General features: G+C 36.9%; 2 protein-coding genes across 2 annotated transcripts; both read right to left on the reverse strand.

Annotated features, from left to right (window-relative positions):
• Window positions 1–5,465: 5,465 nt before the first annotated feature.
• LOC113689916 (uncharacterized) lies at window positions 5,466–7,547 on the reverse strand. Its single transcript, XM_027207724.2, has 3 exons — window positions 6,322–7,547; window positions 6,155–6,216; window positions 5,466–5,928 (listed from the first exon to the last, which is right to left on the reverse strand). Exons 1-3 carry the CDS (start codon window positions 7,150–7,152, stop codon window positions 5,637–5,639), a joined length of 1,185 nt encoding a protein of 394 aa, XP_027063525.1. The 5' UTR covers window positions 7,153–7,547; the 3' UTR covers window positions 5,466–5,636.
• A 1,650-nt stretch (window positions 7,548–9,197) lies between these two features.
• Window positions 9,198–10,381, reverse strand: LOC113723410 (ethylene-response factor C3-like). Its single transcript, XM_027246493.2, has one exon. The coding sequence runs from the start codon at window positions 10,266–10,268 to the stop codon at window positions 9,429–9,431; it is 840 nt and encodes a 279-aa protein (XP_027102294.2). The 5' UTR covers window positions 10,269–10,381; the 3' UTR covers window positions 9,198–9,428.
• Between the last annotated feature and the right edge of the window lie 8,301 nt (window positions 10,382–18,682).

Consider the following 18,682-nt stretch of genomic DNA (forward strand, 5'->3'; position numbering starts at 1 on the left):
AACAAATAATTCAACTCGTTTGTCAATAGGAGCACGTACGTAAAGAGAATAGTTTTTCGAACTTATTAATATTCAACTAGTTAGGTTTCTAATACTCCGAAGTCATTTGCATCAACACACAACATCCATCAAGATGTAATTGAAAAAAATAAAAAGATAATTAAAAAACATATTTATAATACAAGTTATGCAACGAGAACTTGTTTAACAAGAATTAACAAACCCCCAAATTCATTAGATGGTTAAAAATTTTAAAATATGAGACAGGTTTCGAGTGCCTCTGCTGAAAAAAAGGTGGATCAAAATTTCCTGCTTAATAAACAAATTTATCAGCATCCAGACGGGACAATTTTACCAAACCCTTCCAACTTTGAAATCTTCTTGAGCTCAGTTCTTTCTATGAGCATTATCCATCCTACCATTCCAAGTATTAGCAGCAGTGTCGTGGAAATTGGGTTCAGCCATGGTATGTATGACCTTTTGATGTTGTCCTTTGACCTACGAAGCACACGCAGCCAAATTGGGGGACACAATAGCTTGGTCGGCCATGAATTCCGTCGAAACATTAATCCACCATTTTTTCGATTTATGCCAATGTACCAACCATGAACTTTTATAATATCGCACGTCGAGTGTTCCCTCCACTCTTCTAGATCTCTTTCCATTTTCAATCGTATCTTTTGCCAGTCTGCTTTACATCTACGATACTGTGCTCTACAATTACATCTCTGTGTCACATTTTATTTAACTAGTCATTGAACACATTTAAATTTCATCAAATTTAACATTAGTGGCTTCTTGCATGGGTTGCATGGAGTGATGCGTATTGCGAAAAATAAAGCCCGTGAAGTCACTTCTTGCTAGGGATAGCGTTATTTTGTTCTCTTGCTCCGTAAGATGCATTGTATTTGAGCAAGAATCTTTCTTTCCTAGCAAACTAAATTTCCTAACAATTTTGCCAATCTTAACTCTTTAATTGAGTTTAATGTAAGATCATATTTACTGGAAAAAATAGATTGATTGAGTACTACTGTAACAATGGAAGTTAAAAAAAATCACTTCAAGCGTGCTATCCATATGCATGGTTCGATCTCACCTCAATTATCAACCACACAAGACATGGTCAAGCTATACATTAACTTTACTAACAAGATCTAGATCGATATATCCCTACGGCAGGCCTGCAATTCTTGTTTACCAATTTGAAATGTCCCAATATTTGAGAGAGTTTGCAATTCATAGAACGGTGTCTGAACTTTGTCGTGCATTGTAGAGTACGTGTGATCAACGCATGAACATCTTCTTAGTGAGATCCACAACTATTTGAGTTTAATGCTTCAAAAGCCAAAGATGCAGTCCAAAAAAATTTGCTAAAAGCAGTCAAAAATTTCGCACTTCGTGTCTGAAGTTTATGGCTGAAGCCTTGGATAATTTGGAGCATAAACCTACTAAGAAAGTTTTCTTCACCCAGCAGCCCTGCTCGCCCCATAAGCTGTAGGGACTTTTGTGCGGGCCCTTAGGGGGCTGAGGAAAGAAAGAGATGAAATGGGAAAGAACTAAGGCATTGGTGCGCCTCCCACTAATTTGCCACAATTGTGGTTCGTCCCTTATGGGTAGCTCGGTTGGTCTCAGTAAACCTCCTTACGACCTGATGTCCAGTGCCCGCAAGGGTCCCGTGGTTAACGTGTTCGGGGGGATGTGACCTCTTTTCCCGGGCCGGAGTGGGATTAGTCGGACCTCGTAACAGACCAAAAAAAAAAGACGCAGGACAAAAGTACTTTATCTCCAGCATTTATTTAATTAGTGGTGAATTTTGCTCCGAACCTTCAATTAACCATTATTAGATCAAGCAAAGCACCTTTTATAACCAAATAATGATAACGTGGGACATATGATCAGCTACGTAATCCTATGCACTTGCGTCCTGAGTTGGCAGATAAGAATAATAATAATAATTATTATTATTTTGTTTTGAGATGATTTAAATTCAAAATTTTGGAAAGGGATGAATTAAGTGATACAGAGATAGCATAAGTTTTGTATAGAGAAATCTTGACAACCTGAGTATTTTCTGAACTGAGTATTTGGGCACGTAAAGAAAATTCTGGGGACATAGGGTGAAAATTGCCTCTCAATCAAAAGGACAGGCGGACTAAACAAATTGCAAAACAAGATGGTTTTCATTTTTCCCCATTGGTTTTTTTCTGTAAATTCAGAACTGAATAGAGCTTCGTAATCTTGGTTTGACATGAGAAACATTTGTAGGCGTTAATATGGTGGCATCAACGCGGGATAATTATGGTTGTCCTAAACAGGTATTTACAATGAATTAGATATTAATTTCTTGCACCACTACTAATAAAATAGTGAAAATATAAGCATCATATGGAAAAGTCGCCGCAATAAACGACGGACACAGGCAACGACAATTATTCTCTTACTTTAAAGGGTTAACTACACTTTGCCCCCTGAACTTAAACCATTATAACACTTTGCCCCCCTAAACTCCAAACATATACACTTTACCTCCTGTGGTCAACTTTTTGATGAGATTAAGATGGAGTTATATTTTTTATGATCAAAATATCCCTAACTGATTCTTAAATACACACAATAATTGTAACATAATATATATATATATATATTTCTTTAATAGTTAACAAATGTATTTAAACACAATTACACTATGCATTTTGACGTTTTAGCACTAAAATGAATTAGATAGTTCACATAAAAGAAGTATAAGTAACTCAATGTGTTTATCTCAATATCGTAGCAATTCTTGTTATAAATAAAATAATATTAAATAGTGCATTTAAAATAAAAATTATCTGCGTATATTTTTTTATTGTAGCACTTTTTAATATGTTTTATATGAGATAAAAACATGATTAAAAATAAAAATATATTGAAAACCACATTTAGAGAATTTTTATTTTTTTTAAAAGTGTAAAATGCAAAGCAAGGTATGAATGTGGTATAAAATTACCAAATAGCATCTTATTGACTCATGAAAATCTTGTAAAAGCTACAAAGTAAATGAATATTATTAAAACTAATCCATTTACAAATTAAAAGAAGAAAGGTAAGCGATGAAAACTTGTGCAGATGGTTTATGAATTTTTAAATTCTTTTTTTGTCACAATAAAAATTTTCAATTCTTTGCTATTATACCATCTTTTATTTTTTTAATTTTTTTAAAATCATATGAATTTTTATATTTTTCTAATAAAATATTTCATATTCTGATTAACAGTATAGCATTATTCTATTTTGTTAAATTTTTGGATGAAAAATTCATCATTGACATTTGACTTAATCAATGAAGGGGGCAAAGTGAATATATTTAAAGTTCAAAGAGGCAAAGTGTGATAAAGGGTCAAGTTCAAGGGAGCAAAGTGCAATTAGCCCTTCTTTAAACCTTAATGTACCTGTCTTATTGTTCCTAAGAACCTTTTCAAGCCAGTGTTAGTGCCTAAGTAACTTTTGTTGACCGAAGAACATATTAAAAAATCCAAATAAAAAATATAGCCAGTTTCATCCCTTGGAGAACGCAAGGGACATTCAAAGCACAAGTGAAGAAATTATGAAAATCCAATTCCGAATCTCCCTGTCGTTGATACTGATAATATATTTGCCACGAATGCAAATCAATTTACATGATCTGAGAAAGTAGATTAATTTGAAGGGAAATGCAAACTGAATTGAAACATTTATCCCTCTGGGCGTAATTGTGATGATAGTTTTATGGGCTAGGAGGCGGCCACTCAGTCGGAAAATTAATATGAGAGAGCTTTTTCTTTTCCAATCTTCCACTACGATATCTGTGTCCATGTGCACTGATCATATAATCAAATAGATGCGCAGGCAAGCATCCAACATCGAGGGCCATGGTTTAAAGTGGAGCTTCCTGGATCTTTCTTTCAAAGTTTTTCCTAGCCATCAATCGATAACCTTAACAGTGATGAGTCACTTACAATTACCATACATGAACAATGCTTACGTTACAAAATCTACGGCAGAATGATTTCTCTGAACTTTCAAAAAGGGATCCCTTTCCTGAGTGGGAAGTTAAATGGAATCGAAAAAACTTTGAGTCTAGTCATGGTAGGAAGCATCACTTACTGCGATTGCCTTTTCATGGTAGCTAGTAGTACAAGTTTTCTTTGTCAAACACCGAAAGGAGGCACTTAATTAGCATGTGGTTCCTCGAAAGTACTAGTTATATCTGTGCCAGATTTTTCTGCCCGGATGCATGAGAGCAGCGATGCCTATTCCAACTTCTAAGTTCTAACTAAGCTTTGAAATTTGCAGGTCTATATACTATATATTCACATGTTTTTTTTTTTTCTATCTTTCCTTTTAAGGCTCGGACATCCAAGGAAGGATAGAACTTAGAAGCAGCAGCATATAAGTTCTCAAGCCTGACGAAAGCGAAAGCTCATAAGCGGCCACTGCGAATGTTTTGAGAAACAAGCCTTAGATTTTGTCATCATCGCAAATGTTTTGATACATCTATTGTTAAAATGCAATATCATAGACTAATTCAAGTACCAGCAAGTCTGTTTGGAAATGGGTTTTCTGCGAACACGACTCCTGCCATTCTTATCTAATCTCGGGTCCCGAATGTAGCGAAATAAAACGCTGTGACGATTGTGCCATGTGTACTGCTCATAATGCAAACGAGTCGGTGAATGTCTGGTGCTCTCATAGCGCAATGACAAAAGCTACTATACTATTTTTTTTTTTTTTGGACAAAAAAAATGACAATATAAGAGGCTGGAAATTCTTTTCTATTTTTATTCAATGAAAAAGTCCGAAATATATAATTATGGGCAAGAGTTGATATGTTCTTTTTCAAATTAGATTGCGGCAAAATACATGCACCCAAAATTAATACCAACAAACATGCTACGAGGTTCTTCTTCTGCTCTTGTTCACAAAGTCAAAATATCACAGTGATACTATTTGATTGTCGTTCATACTGTGGTGCACTATTAAAGGAAAATGAACCATCATATTCATATAAGGAAATAAACTCCCAACTTAGTATATACATTACCCAAAGTTAGTACAACTGGGCTTGTGGGCTTCTTAATGACAAGTCCTTTTGGGTCAGCTTGTCAGACTTTAGCAATATTAGGACTGGGCTTAGGAAATGCTTTTTCCGGTGCAACTATTTCGAAGAGAAAGGATGGGTATCTCCCCTTTGGACCGAAACCAAGTGGACAGAACATTGGGGCCGGGTCAACTTCTCATTAATTTTGACACGCCACCAAACCCTGAAGCCTGACCAACCCAAAAGAACAAAGGGATTGGGATCATGTTCTCTGACCCAACAAATAAATAGAAAGGGGATTGGGATGCAACCCAATCATGTGTGCGGTAAACGCTTTTTAAAAAAAAAAGGGGGGAATCTCAACAAGATAACACAAGTTTCTTCCTTTGATTGCTTAATAGCAGCTACAAAAAGTTGACAGGACAGCCCTTTTCTAAAGAAGTTGAAGCTCAACATACATTTGTACTCGTAGTTAGCAAAAAGCTCATTTACCAGAAGAAGCCAAACGTAAAGTCAAAAACAGGGTACAGACAGTAAGACCGTTACTAAGCTTAAACAGAAAGTTCATAGTAGCATTTTATGAGGATTTCAGCATCGCAAAAAACACAACCAAAATCAAGATTTCCATGAGAGCCATCAGATTCTGCTCTTGATTAGGTGGCTGACGGGGGTTGAATGCTTTTAGCAGCCACGACCTCTGAGTTATGCGAATCAGCTTCAGCACCAGATATGTGAAATAGGCCGCCATCACCATAAGCAACCTCCAGTCGTATGCACTTGCATCAGCCAGGCGGGAAGAGATCATAGCACAATTTGCTACCATGACCAGCGAATCTAGACTGTTCACAATCAACTTTTGCTTGAGATTCCTGTTAAACAGAAATTAATCAGTTCATGAAGCCATATACACGGGACCAGGGGCAAAATGCGAAAACCCTTATTAGAAATCTTTCCTGACAGCAATTTTTCCTTTTTCTTTTAACTCCCTTTTTCCGGGTTCTATGACTCCACAAGGCACATGGATCTGGTGATAACATGCTTACATAGCAGTGAACAACAAAAGAAATACTGCCAATATGTTTATGGTTTTTTAACCTTGCTGAAATATCTGCATAACTGCCATGGTACATGTGTTCAGACTCCATCTCTTGATGAATCTGTTGAGTGAAAGAAAGAAAAGTTTGGAAATGATTAGTAGTACTAATTAGTTCTAATTTAGCAGGACGATTTTAATGGAGAAAACGTTTTGAGAGGAGGCATACGTCTTCTTCTGGTTCTGAACTTGAAGGAACTGTGATCAAAGTAGTGCATGCATTTGTGTCCCTTGCCGCCGCCACCACGGTTGCTCTTCCGGGGACATAAGAGGAAGAGGAAAGGGAAGCGACAGCCAGAGAATCACTCGGTGGCTCGGCCTGTAACCAGGGTCCAAATTTACCCTTTTTAGCGGGGAATTGGCAGCTTCTGTAATGGTTCCCAATCCGGCCACATTTGTAGCAGAAAATACCCAACTTTTCATACTTGAACTCAACCCAAATATCACTGAGCCTCCTACGCCTAACCCAAAACCCACAAAGCAAAGGTTTTGTAATGTCCAAAATTACACGAATCCTGAGGAACTTCCTATCCAACGCTCTCCCATCGAACGCATCCCCATCCACATACGGAAATTTGCCCAACACTTGGCCAAGCTTGTGCCCATTTGCCTTCGTCAAGTAGTCGATTGGGAGTCCGTGGACCTGAACCCAAAATGGGGAGAAAGAGAATTGCAGCTCTTCTAGCATTTTGCCAGAGACGAAGGGAGAGAGAATGAGAAGTCCCCCCTTGATATTCCAAGGCGCATCGAGGAGAACTTTTCTCCAATCTTCTTTGCCTTGGAAAGAGAACATGAAGGTGTTGCGATCCACGTAGGAAACGCTGAAATCCTTTTTGCATTTCCATTGGAAGGAAGCAATGCATTTGACATCCCTTTTATCTACTGGCCAGTCCAAGATGATCTTTCCAACCAAGCAGGTATCCACAACTCTGGAGGTGACTTCTTTGTCTGGTTCGAGGTCGATTGCTGCGTGCACGGGCGCTAATTTCGCCTTATCCATGAGAAAGAGAAATTAGTCAATATCAGGAAGCGCCTGGGGAAAACGAAGAAGAACAAATGAGCTAGCCTTGTTTCTGAGGAATTGCGGAGCAAGGCATTTTCCTACACATTTCTGCTTCTTTATTGCAGAATGCAGAGGGCATCTTTCCGTAATTGGATGAGGACAAGTGTGCGGCAAACTAGGTGCAGCTACACGCAGAAGGCTGGTTGGATTAGTGAAATGGGAGCGACCAAGGGCAGACAGCCTTCTGCGTGTTTTGTTGCTGCAGACTGGGGAGGCGCAGTGCTGTGACTCTGCTCATCTGCTGTGATTTTGGTCAAACCCGTACCATCCTCCTCCTAGCGTGGCTCGCATATAACAAATTATACTAGCCAACAGCCTCTTGGGCCACCAAGACAGACATTTAGGCCCGTTTGGATTGCATTTTTCATGAAAAAATTACTGTAACAATTTGAAGTACGCGAAGGAAAAAGATAATAGGAAAATGTGATCACGAAAAACGACACAATTTTCCGGCAAAAAATGACAATCCAAACAGGACCTTAAGTCTTGGTGGGGTGGGAGGTCAAAGTTAAGTCTTTGTACCCTTGCCTCCCACCTTGCCACTTAGTTGTGGCTTTCTCCAAAAAATTTCATCTTCCCTTTTCTCTTAGATTAGGTTAGAATAGATTATATAAATGTTATTGTTGCGGCAAAAAAAAACAGACAAATCATACTAGTATGATTATAAACCATGATTTAGATGAATATGCGGTTCAAAACTTAAGAAAGATTCATCGCATTCTTGAACAATTAATGGTTTGAGTGAACATTTTCACTTTGTCATCCCCACCGTGAACCTTATTGGGTTCACCTACGGATGCCTTTTCTAGAGTCTTTCGTCATTTGGATTTGGAACCCCAAATGGAAAACAGTTACCGTGTTCCATGATACGATAAACATCAGCACAATACCAGACTTTGTTCAACTGAATCAAATATCAAGGGTTTTGGTAGCTTTTTTTTTTTTTAATGGAATTTTTGGACTCTCAACTAGCTGAGATATCATGTTGCTACTGTTTAGTGTTGATTTTGTGGGAGACCTGGACTGGAATGGAATGAGCTTTATTGTTCGCCTCCTAAAATAGAAGTATTACTAGTGTTTAGAACCCAGAGAGGTTGTCGCTCCTGGCATACTTGAAGGTAAGCCCAACCCAACTTTCTATGAGAGACATGTGTGCTTGGTCCTCAGAGTAGGCCGCTAAAACAGTTCTTCAACTTTAACACCTTGTCTTCTTTGGACCAACAACGGCATCCCCAAATATGGGTGCCGTGAGTCAACGATTGGGCCGATAATCTAGATGGAAGGAGAATAAAAAGTGACAACACCGAAAGAAATTACGATTGCACATCATATACTGTATATATATATATATATATATATATATATATATAAATCATCATACTTGACGACTTAAGGCCAACCAAAAAGCTTCCGACGGTAAAAGAAAAATAATTAAAACAAAATTATAGGAGGAGGAAATTTGAAAAGTGACTGGGACCTGCAAAAATAATAATAATAATAATTGTCCGACAAGTGAGACGGTGTACAACGTCAGAGACTTTTAGGAATTGTCGAATTTAGCACAAGAAACAAAAAAAATGTATCAGAATCTTAGTTAATTTATTGTTGGGTCTAAAACAAGATTAGTTGGTTATTGAGATCCGCCAGAAATTTCCATCACTTTGCTCGCAAAACCTCTGCAACGGTCCTTTGGGCACATGATGTGAGCATAAAAAAGTTGGTGATATCAAATAAGTACCAATTTCTTTTCGGGAGAATTTGTCCATTGTTAAGAAGTAGTAAAAAATTAGAGGTTAACAAAGAATATAAAGAAAAGAAAAAGACAATATGTTAGATTTGGTGGGATTAATTTGAACCCATCCTCAAAATTCTCCAATCCCAATCTCGTTAGACCTGAAAAATCGCATACGGGCCGGGCCGCACGAGTACATGGCGTCCAACTGTACAGCCGAAGACAGAATCAAAATGGATGAACGGGCCCAGAATATAACACTGGTAATTAATTAGTAGTAATTACTTTACGCTGATCGCCTTTTTCTTAAAACAAAAGGAAAAGAAAAAAATCACACATCCTCAGAGGGAACAGAAATGACTGGAAAAAGAAAAGGTTCTCTCTTTTTTCAAAGAAAAGAAAAAAAAAAAGAAGGAAAGGAGCAAATTTATGTACAAACGGAGAAGGAATTGTTGTTGTTTGAGCGGTACAGCAGAGAGAGTCACAGGGCAGCAGGGATTTCTGATGATGAATTTAATAGTTCTTCCAAATATTCAGCTCCCAAATCCTCCAATATAACCACATTCTCTACCTTGGCTGCCGCCTCTCGTGCAATTTTGTGATTCCTAATTGAGGATTTTTTCTTTTTGATTGAATGCCTGTGCTTCAGTGCCACCACGGGAGAGCACCCTCCTCCTCCTCCTTCAGAACCGCATTTCATATCACGAAGGGACTCTTGCACCACATCCACAGGAAAATTGAGCACGGCCATGGGACCCCTCATACAAAATGCAGCTTGATCGTACACCAAAGCAGCAGCTTCGGCGCTATCGAACGTTCCGAGCCACACCCGGATTCCCTTCCTCGTGGAATCCCTGATTTCAGCTGCATATTTTCCCCACGGCCGCCTGCGGACTCCTCTGTAACTCTTTTCCTTGTTTGTTTCTTTTGTGACGTTGGAAGTCACCTCTTCCTCCCTAACGCCGCCGCCGGAGGAGTTGGAGTTGGAGTTGGAGTTGGAGTTGGAGTTGGTTTCCGAGGAGGATTGTCTCAAAGAAGCATCTCTGGCAGAGGCTCCTGCTCCCTCGGCCAGGACATCGAAAAGAAACATGTCTTGAGAGTCATTGAAATTGAAGGGAAGAAAATCGCAATTGTGCTGGAAAAGCACCTCATCCCATGATGATGACGAAGATGATGTTGATAACGATGATGATGATGATGATGATGATGGGGTGAAAGAATGCGATTGCGGTTGGGGTGAATCAAATGAAGATGATGATTCGAAGGGGCAATCTAAAATTATAGAGTCGTGAAATTGGAATAACGACCTATTAGCCTCCATTTCTGAATTTCGAATGAATTCTTTTGAATTCTATATAGCTTATTAGCAGCAACTACCAGTGGAGATGCCAAATTTGGGTGTTCGACGAAGTTAGGACGCCGACCTCCCCCTTTATATACTCGTGAAAAATGGATAATCCGAAAGTACTACCAGAGAACATCTTATCTTTTTCTTTTTCTTTTTTTTAAAAAAAATATATATTATTAAAAAAAAAAAGGTCATAGTCATAGATTACTGGATTTTGGGCAAAGAGGGGATGTCCCGGCAACGTTGTTGTGGCATCAGATGCATTCGTGTACCCCCTCGGGCAACTTGACCATTGACCCCACCCACGTAAGACAAAAAAACTGCCGAGTCCTGCAACACTCGTGTCATGCATGGAGTGTGAGTGTGTGGAGGTTACACGCTTACACTAGGAGAGTTAGGATTTCATTTCAGGGCCAAGGGGAGGCCTTTCGGTTTCGGGCCACGTGAGTCAAAATGACGCACGGCGGCGGAGTCTAGTCGTCATGGAGTTGGGGCCGGGGGGCACCAAAATTACCAGAACAGCTGCATAAATATGAGTCGGAATGAAAGGCTTTTATTCCTTTCTATTTTGATGGGTCGAAGTCGAATTAGGGGTACAAATAAGTTGAATCGACTCGAGTTTCGACCTAATTAAACAGAGTTTCGATATAATTTTACGAAACTCGAAATCGAATTTGAACTTGACATTTCAAGTCTATTCTCGGCATAATTTTACGAAATTCGAACTTGCGCTCAAATTCGACGAGTTCAAAATATCAAACTCGAGTTCGAGTTTTAAAAAATAAAAAATAATTATTTTATTTTTAAAAAATAAATAAAATAATTATTTTTCTTAAATAATATTAAAAATATTAAAAATATATATGTAATTTTATTATTAAAATAAAAAATAATATATATATATATGTATATGTAATCGAGGTCGAATCGGTTCGCGAGCTAATGAGTTCTGGGGCTGTTGTACTAGTATAATAAGGTTGTGTTTGGATTACATTTTCCATCATTTTTCATGGAAAAATTGCTGTAGCGATTTGATATATATGAGAGAAAAAGGTGATAGGAAAATGTGATCACGAAAAACGACAATATTTTCCGACGGAAACAAGTAATCCAAGCATGTCCAAGTTAATGGGTAAGTGTCATTCTGATCCAGTCAAAGTTTTGTGTGAAGCAGTATAAATTTGCAGTTGGACAATTTGATTCCTTATTATTATCAAGACGGCAAAATTGAATGGATAGTACTACAATACAACATTAGTGGACTGATTACTACATATTTGTATTAGTAATAGTCCATGGAATGTATGCAAGAAACTTCCTACCGGGCTGCTCTGCAAAGCCTGTTTAATCACCTTTTTTTTTTCTTTCTTTCTTTCTTGAAGGAAAAAAATGAATACTTCGCACCACTTCTTTTTTAGATAACGCTTAACTTATAGATATAGTAAGAAAAAACGCTTTTCTATTCTACAAACGAACGGCACACTCCGATGCAAACTTTTTTGTCTTTAGACTTGCATCCAAACATAAACAAAATTTTAGGCCAGTGGGCCAGCAGTACACGAAATCCTGATTAACCATGGCCATGGCATTAGAGTTAATAATGCTGGTGAACAAGTTCATGAACGTAAATTAAAAATATATTTGATATTTATTCCACTTTCTTTCCCATGCTTACCGCTTGAATGGTCAATTCAGCTATTCTCTGACTTCAACCCGCATTCAACTCTTTCTTATCAATAGTGGAAGAAAGTAACCGATGACCCATATTGGTAAAATTCAACACTTTTGGTTTTTTTTTTTTTTTTGGTTTTATATAATTACTGCTACAAAACTTCTCACTAGCTATCTGCACCATAAACACATAACTTATTTATTTATTTATTTCTGGAAGTGTTTAGTCGCGCCACCTAACAATAACATACCAGGTACCAGCCATAAAAGCTCATTTCCTTCTTCGGGTTGATAATTTATGCAAAGAAATATATGCCGAAAGGGTACAAAACTTGCTACTACTAGTTAGCCAAAGATGCTAAAAACGTTCTACACATGGAAAATATTTTAAAACCCTTTTTGTACACACACCAAAAAAAAAAAAAAAATTATTGAAGCAGGAAGCCATGGTGCACTCCTCTGTTCTGTCCGTTGAAGGACCCGACAATTCCAAGGTACCAACCTTATCACAGTCTAGATTCAGGCCTCCTCGCCTGTCTATTTTCCGCTGGTCTTTTTATTTATTGACGCACGGATTTAATGGCCGAGCCTTAAAAAAAAAAAAAAAAAAAGAGTCGGAGATTGTACTCGCCTTTTGCGATTTTGATGGAAGACCAGTTTCAATCCGCATAATTATACAGTCATCGGCTACGGCATGGGACACGAATCCGTCTTTTGCAAAAAGCAGAGTCGTGAAACTCGGGGTGACAAAGAAAGCAAAGTGTGTCTTCGTTATTTGCCGGACTGATGCCATGAAAATTAAGGAGTGGCAGTGGTTTCTAGAAACGTAATACTAAAAAAGATACATTCCGCTTTGTCTACATAGTATCTTATAATCTTACACTCAATTCCCAGCTTTGGTTCCGATCCTCTTCTGCAAGCAAACAAACTTATCATTGCATTTGTAATATGTTGGCTACAAACCGTAAATAGCATATTGGTTAATCGTAGTAACAGTGACCGGTTGCAGGCAATAGGGCTGCATTTGGCATCACCTTCTTCTTTCCCCCCCCCCCCCCTTTTCCAGATTCATCGTACTTGGCTATTGCTTTGAATGTTTTTTTTTTTTTTGCCCTTTTGCTAGTTATTTCCCTGTTTTGTGGAAGCCTGAAAGTAGTTTTTTTACCCCCCCCCCCCCCCCACAAAAAAAAACCGTCATGATTTCTTTAATTGTTACACCAAGTATTGTGAATCATAGGAGATTTTGTCACTTTTTCACTTTTATGTTTAAAAATTCCATTATTATGTTTTGTACAATTAGTTTTTATCCATACTTATACTGATTCATCATGATGTTTCAGATTCAGAAGAATATGAAATGTCAGGGTTTCATCACTAAATCTCCTAGTTGGTAATCGTCTCTCTCTCTTTTTTTTTTTTTTTTTTGCAATCGTGGATTTTATGATCTAATGCAAAATTAGTGGGTAAATTATAGCGGTGTGGAGAATGAGGGCGAAAAGATTGGCCAAAATAGATGACGGAGGCATAGGGAGGGGTGGGTCATAGACGCCGACGCTTGTGGCTACGGGGCATGAACCCGTACCAGTGTGATATCACGCGACGCGACCCTTTCATAAATCCTTTCCTTTTACAGTAGTGTTAACCATTCAATTCCATTTCCATCACTCTCATCTCTAATTTTGGTCAAAAGTCAAAATCGTACCCGTAATTAATAATATATTTCTCTCAATTTTAATTTTGGGCAAAAGTCAAAATTGTTTTTGAGCTTCACCTCAGAATTCACATATGTCGTTTCATCAAACCAAAAAAAAAAAAAACCCCCCGAATTTCATTAGTCATTATTGTGTACAAAATGTTCAAGTTTCTCTGATTACATATTTAAAGCAGTTTGCATGATTGCCGCTATAAAAAAAATATTCAAAATACTCTTAACGAAAGAAAAAAAACTCCATTCCTACACGTCTTTATCAATGAACTCCAGGGTAATTCCTCCTAAATCAATTTACCTTGACAATTGGTTGGACCCAACCATTTTACATCATTGAGAGTATGCTTTTTAAGAATTTTATTTTATTTGTCCTCTCACTAGAAAATAATTTTCCTAACCCTGCCGCGCTGTCTCCAGGTGCAGCAAAAACATTAATCTATAATATTAGTCCAATGGACATTTGAACTATTGCACGGAGGACTTGGGGATTTTCTCTGTACTATTAGCTCCGTAATTAATGGAAAACGCACGACAAAATTGTTGATAGTCATGTCTCTCAACCCTGAACAACTTCGCAGACGATGCCCTTCATAAGACCACACGGGATCCTTAGTGTCACTTTTCCAGTGACAATTTAGTGTCACTTCTATATTTATACCAAGTGTTCTATTTATTTAATTTGTCATATGTTGTTTATTTAAATTCCTTCTACCATCACGTGATTAGTGGGATTGGCACTGAATTTGGCACCGAGTAGTGGCACAAAGGATCCCAACTGTCATAGGACCAGGATTCAAAACTTTTGAGTTCCATACCATTCGGCAGAATGCATAACATAGAGTATTTGCTGTTCAAACAGTAGTACTATGTAGTTTTGATTCTCCTGTAAGTAATCAAAAATCCCATGCAAATTGGTTGAAGTTTATTAAGAAAACTAGACTCACGATCACTTCTTCTTTCTTTTATCCGAGGCTAAAGTAACAGAGAAGCAGTTTTTGGTCAATTTTGAAGATTAATCAATCGCTTTCCACGATGCAACTTGGGAGCAGAATTCATCCCCTCTAAATTCATTGAATCTTCATCACACGAATTTTATTTTCACTTTGCATTTACAGGTAAGAACGAAGAGTACTACTGATTTTTAAACCTTTCTTTCTTTTCCTTTATTATTATATATATATATATATATACTTTTTGTGGCGCATGGAAATTCGGTACTCTAGCCAATGCTCTCAAGTGCCCCAGTAATTGGAGCAACTTCTAAAACCCATGAAAACTGACCGTCAGAGTGAAAGGGACCATTGATTATATATATATTTAACAGTGTGGTGGAGCCAACAAAATCATGTTTTGACGCTGTATTTGATGGATCTAATATGCGGTTTAATGCATGCACTCCACCTGAAAGAATTGAAAAATTAGTAATTAGTGATTAAACATTACAATAAAGAATTGGAAGCTTTTGTCTCACGAGTGGTTCAGAACTTGCCTGGAAATGGCACTTCACTTTTTTAATGGTACTATACTTTTCTAAAAAAAAAAAAATCGCTTTTTCCTGTTGATGACGATCTCGTTGACGCCTAATTAGAATACATTATTGCTAATTGGTGCAGGTAGATTACCCGCTTTCGAGGAAACTGGATGTCAAGAGACAAATGCAGAGAATTTAACTTTGCATTTGTCATCATTTATATATATATATATATATATATATATATATATATATATATATATATATATACAGTAGTGTTAAAATCCAATTTAGCTACTATGGATCCTAAAATCTTTCCTTCAAAAAAGTTGGATTGGATTCTCTTTTGTAGTGGTGTCTGGATTAAGTGGCTTTAGTTTTGTTCTTACTTTTAAGCACCTGGGAGTAGGTATATAAAGCGAATTGACTCTGGCATGCCAATTTAATTGTAATAAAATAGATATTAGTAAGAGTTGGAGTACCTGGACGTTCTGACCTCTCAAAAGGAAACGAAGAAGAATTTGATCAGTGAAACTACAAATCAAATTCTTTTTTGGGGTATTAGTAGCAGCAGAGTATTATATAAGTAATCAGAAAACAATTGAAATAAAAACCAAAGGACATCAGCTCCCTGTATTGTCTAATGGATCAACGGGTCCAGCCGCATCCCTGCATGCATCGTCTCTAACCATACGACATATAATTGATTGATGCTGCTAGGAAATTTAAAAAAGAAAAAAGGCCCAAATGGGAGATTTCAGAACCAAAATAATTGCATGATTGAAATACTGCTTCTGCTGCGAGTACGACCATCTGTAGGCTTAGCCTTCATCGATGGGAGAATAGAAGTTTGGCCTTCACCGTCTTAGCCTTTGTCCAGCAGGCTTTTGCATTTTAGGCACTCCAAACCAGACCATCTGTAGGCTTTTACAGTTTGGATATCCCGTTTTTTAAATATTATTTTACTTGCAATGTATTTATACTTTCTAATTACTTTTATATTTTCTAATTATTATTATTATTTTATCTCACACACGCGTCACATTAGAAAAGTTACTACTATAATCTTAGTGGCAAATCGCAACAAAATTGACGAGTATGAAGACGGTCGACAGGTGGAGAGCGTGGGATGGGGTGAATTTGCTGTGAGAAAATAATAGATGGCAAGCAAATTGCGTTTTAGTCCTGGAATGATGTAAAAGTGACAAGAGAGCGTGGATATCGTTTCTGTCTACACGAGTTGTACCAAGGAGGCTAAGAAAGGAAATTAAAGAGAAACATGGGTTACTGCAGTGTAGTCAACCAACTCAAATTGTTTGGTCAAATTAGTAAGATTTGTCGGATTAGTCAATAGGTGTCGGATCACACGTGTTTTTGAGTCGAGTTCAAGTCGAACAGTACCATACTCAAAACTCAAACTTGACATAGATTGGTACTAATTGAATTCGAACTTGACTCATTTAATTATATTATATAATTGAGAGTGCTCGAGCTCAACCCGAATTCGAACTTGAAATAATTCAGCTGTCCAACTCTCTCCTAGTTTTGAGTGTTTTTGAGTCGAGTTCAAGTCGAGCAGTACCATACTCAAAACTCAAACTTGACATAGATTGGTACTAATTGAATTCGAACTTGACTCATTTAATTATATTATATAATTGAGAGTGCTCGAGCTCAACCCGAATTCGAACTTGAAATAATTCAGCTGTCCAACTCTCTCCTAGTTTTGAGTTTCAACGCGCTAAACGCCACAAATGAGCTAGGGCCTGAGCCGTCACTTAGACGTAGCCCCCCGCCCCTCCCACCCTTCCCGGCGGCTATTCTACTATGTGCAATAGGGGTGGGAATTTCTGACATGATCCAAAAACACAACACGAATTTAACACGAAATTAATGGGTTTGGGTTGAAGTTTTGGGGGTTCGGGTCAGAATCGGGTCGAACCCGATGAATCCGAAAAGAAAACAGGTCGATTTCGGGTCAACCCGTGGTGACCTGATATGACCCGTTTACAAATTAAAAATAATTTAATAAACATAAAAATTATTTTATCTAAATAAACTAAATCATTCTTTTTTTTCAAAGGCATTAATTACTTAATCCTAAATGAATTTATTTACCTTGTGTGAAGTTAAAATTATTATATTTGGACAAATAATATAATTCGTTTTAATTTATTTTATATTTGGTTTGGGATAAAACACTTTTACGGTGTTTAATTTATTTTGGATTTGATTTGAAATTATTTATTTAAAATTTTATTACTTGATGATGTAATTAATTTTGTGAGAAATTGATTTTATTAGAATTTACAGTGATAAATTAATAAATTAAAATTAATTTTCGGGTCATTTTGGGTCGACTCGCCAACCCAAAATTTTCGGGTTCGTGTCAGATATACTGACCCGTCACGGGTTGACGGGTCGGGTTCGGGTCAACAGATTTTTTGACGGGTCGGGTCCTGATTGGACCCGAATTGCCACCCCTAATGTACAGCAGGGGTACGCGGGAGAATTCCTCCAGTGCATTTTTTTTTTTTAAAAAAAATGAATTAGAATGGCTATTTCAAGTTTAAGATAAGATACATTACATTTCTTCTTGCAAACTTTGCTACTAAACGGGTTTTTTTTTAAGGAAAAAAAAAAAACCAGACGGGTTAAGTATTGAAATACGAGTAGTTTAGTAAACAAGAAAAAACTGAATTTCATTCTTTGTTATCTTTATAAATCAAATAAAAAGCAGTAAAGTATGAACTGTTATAGTTACAGGTAAGAGACAAAGATAGAGTCGTTGTGTGTCCCTTGGACCAGGATATGTGGGGCGCTGGCAGCATCCGGTTGAACGTAGGGTAATATGCATTGGATTATTTGTCTAATGAATTAGAAAAAAAATACTTAGGATCTGTTTGATAACATAAAAAAGTGCTGAATCTGAATTGTTTCAGATATTCAGATGTTTTGAGTGTTTGATAAATAAAAATCAATTTGCTGAACTTGTTAAGTAGTGTTGAACCTGTGTGTATTTTTTTCAGCACAAGAATCCTAACTGAATGCTTAATTCTGATAAGAATCAATAGAATTACTTTAACTACCTTATCTTATCTACCAAATCTACCCTTGTTTGTTAATTATATTCAAAATTTTTATTTAATTAAATAACATAATATTCTCTATCTAACGAATTTTAGTTTCTCTTTCTCCCTTTTTAATGACTTTCACATCTTCTCCATACTCCTCATATAATATATTTCATCTTTTATATTAATTTGATTTAAAAATAAATATTGTCATTTTCATACCTAACAAATTTAAACTAATTAAATCATAGATTTTATTTTATTTTTTGAATGAAAGGATATAAGGGCAAAATTGTCAAATTAAACTTATTAAGCATTCAGCTATAAATATTTATCAAACAATATAAATAGGTTTAGCATTAAAATTCAGACATTCATATATTTTTTTCAGTGCTTAAAATTCAGCAAATTAATTGTTTCAATATTCAAATTTTAGAATTCAGTTTTATCAAACAGAACCTTA

The sequence above is a fragment of the Coffea arabica genome, chromosome 1e, assembly GCF_036785885.1.
Source record: "Coffea arabica cultivar ET-39 chromosome 1e, Coffea Arabica ET-39 HiFi, whole genome shotgun sequence".
Classification (NCBI taxonomy): Eukaryota; Viridiplantae; Streptophyta; class Magnoliopsida; order Gentianales; family Rubiaceae; genus Coffea; species Coffea arabica.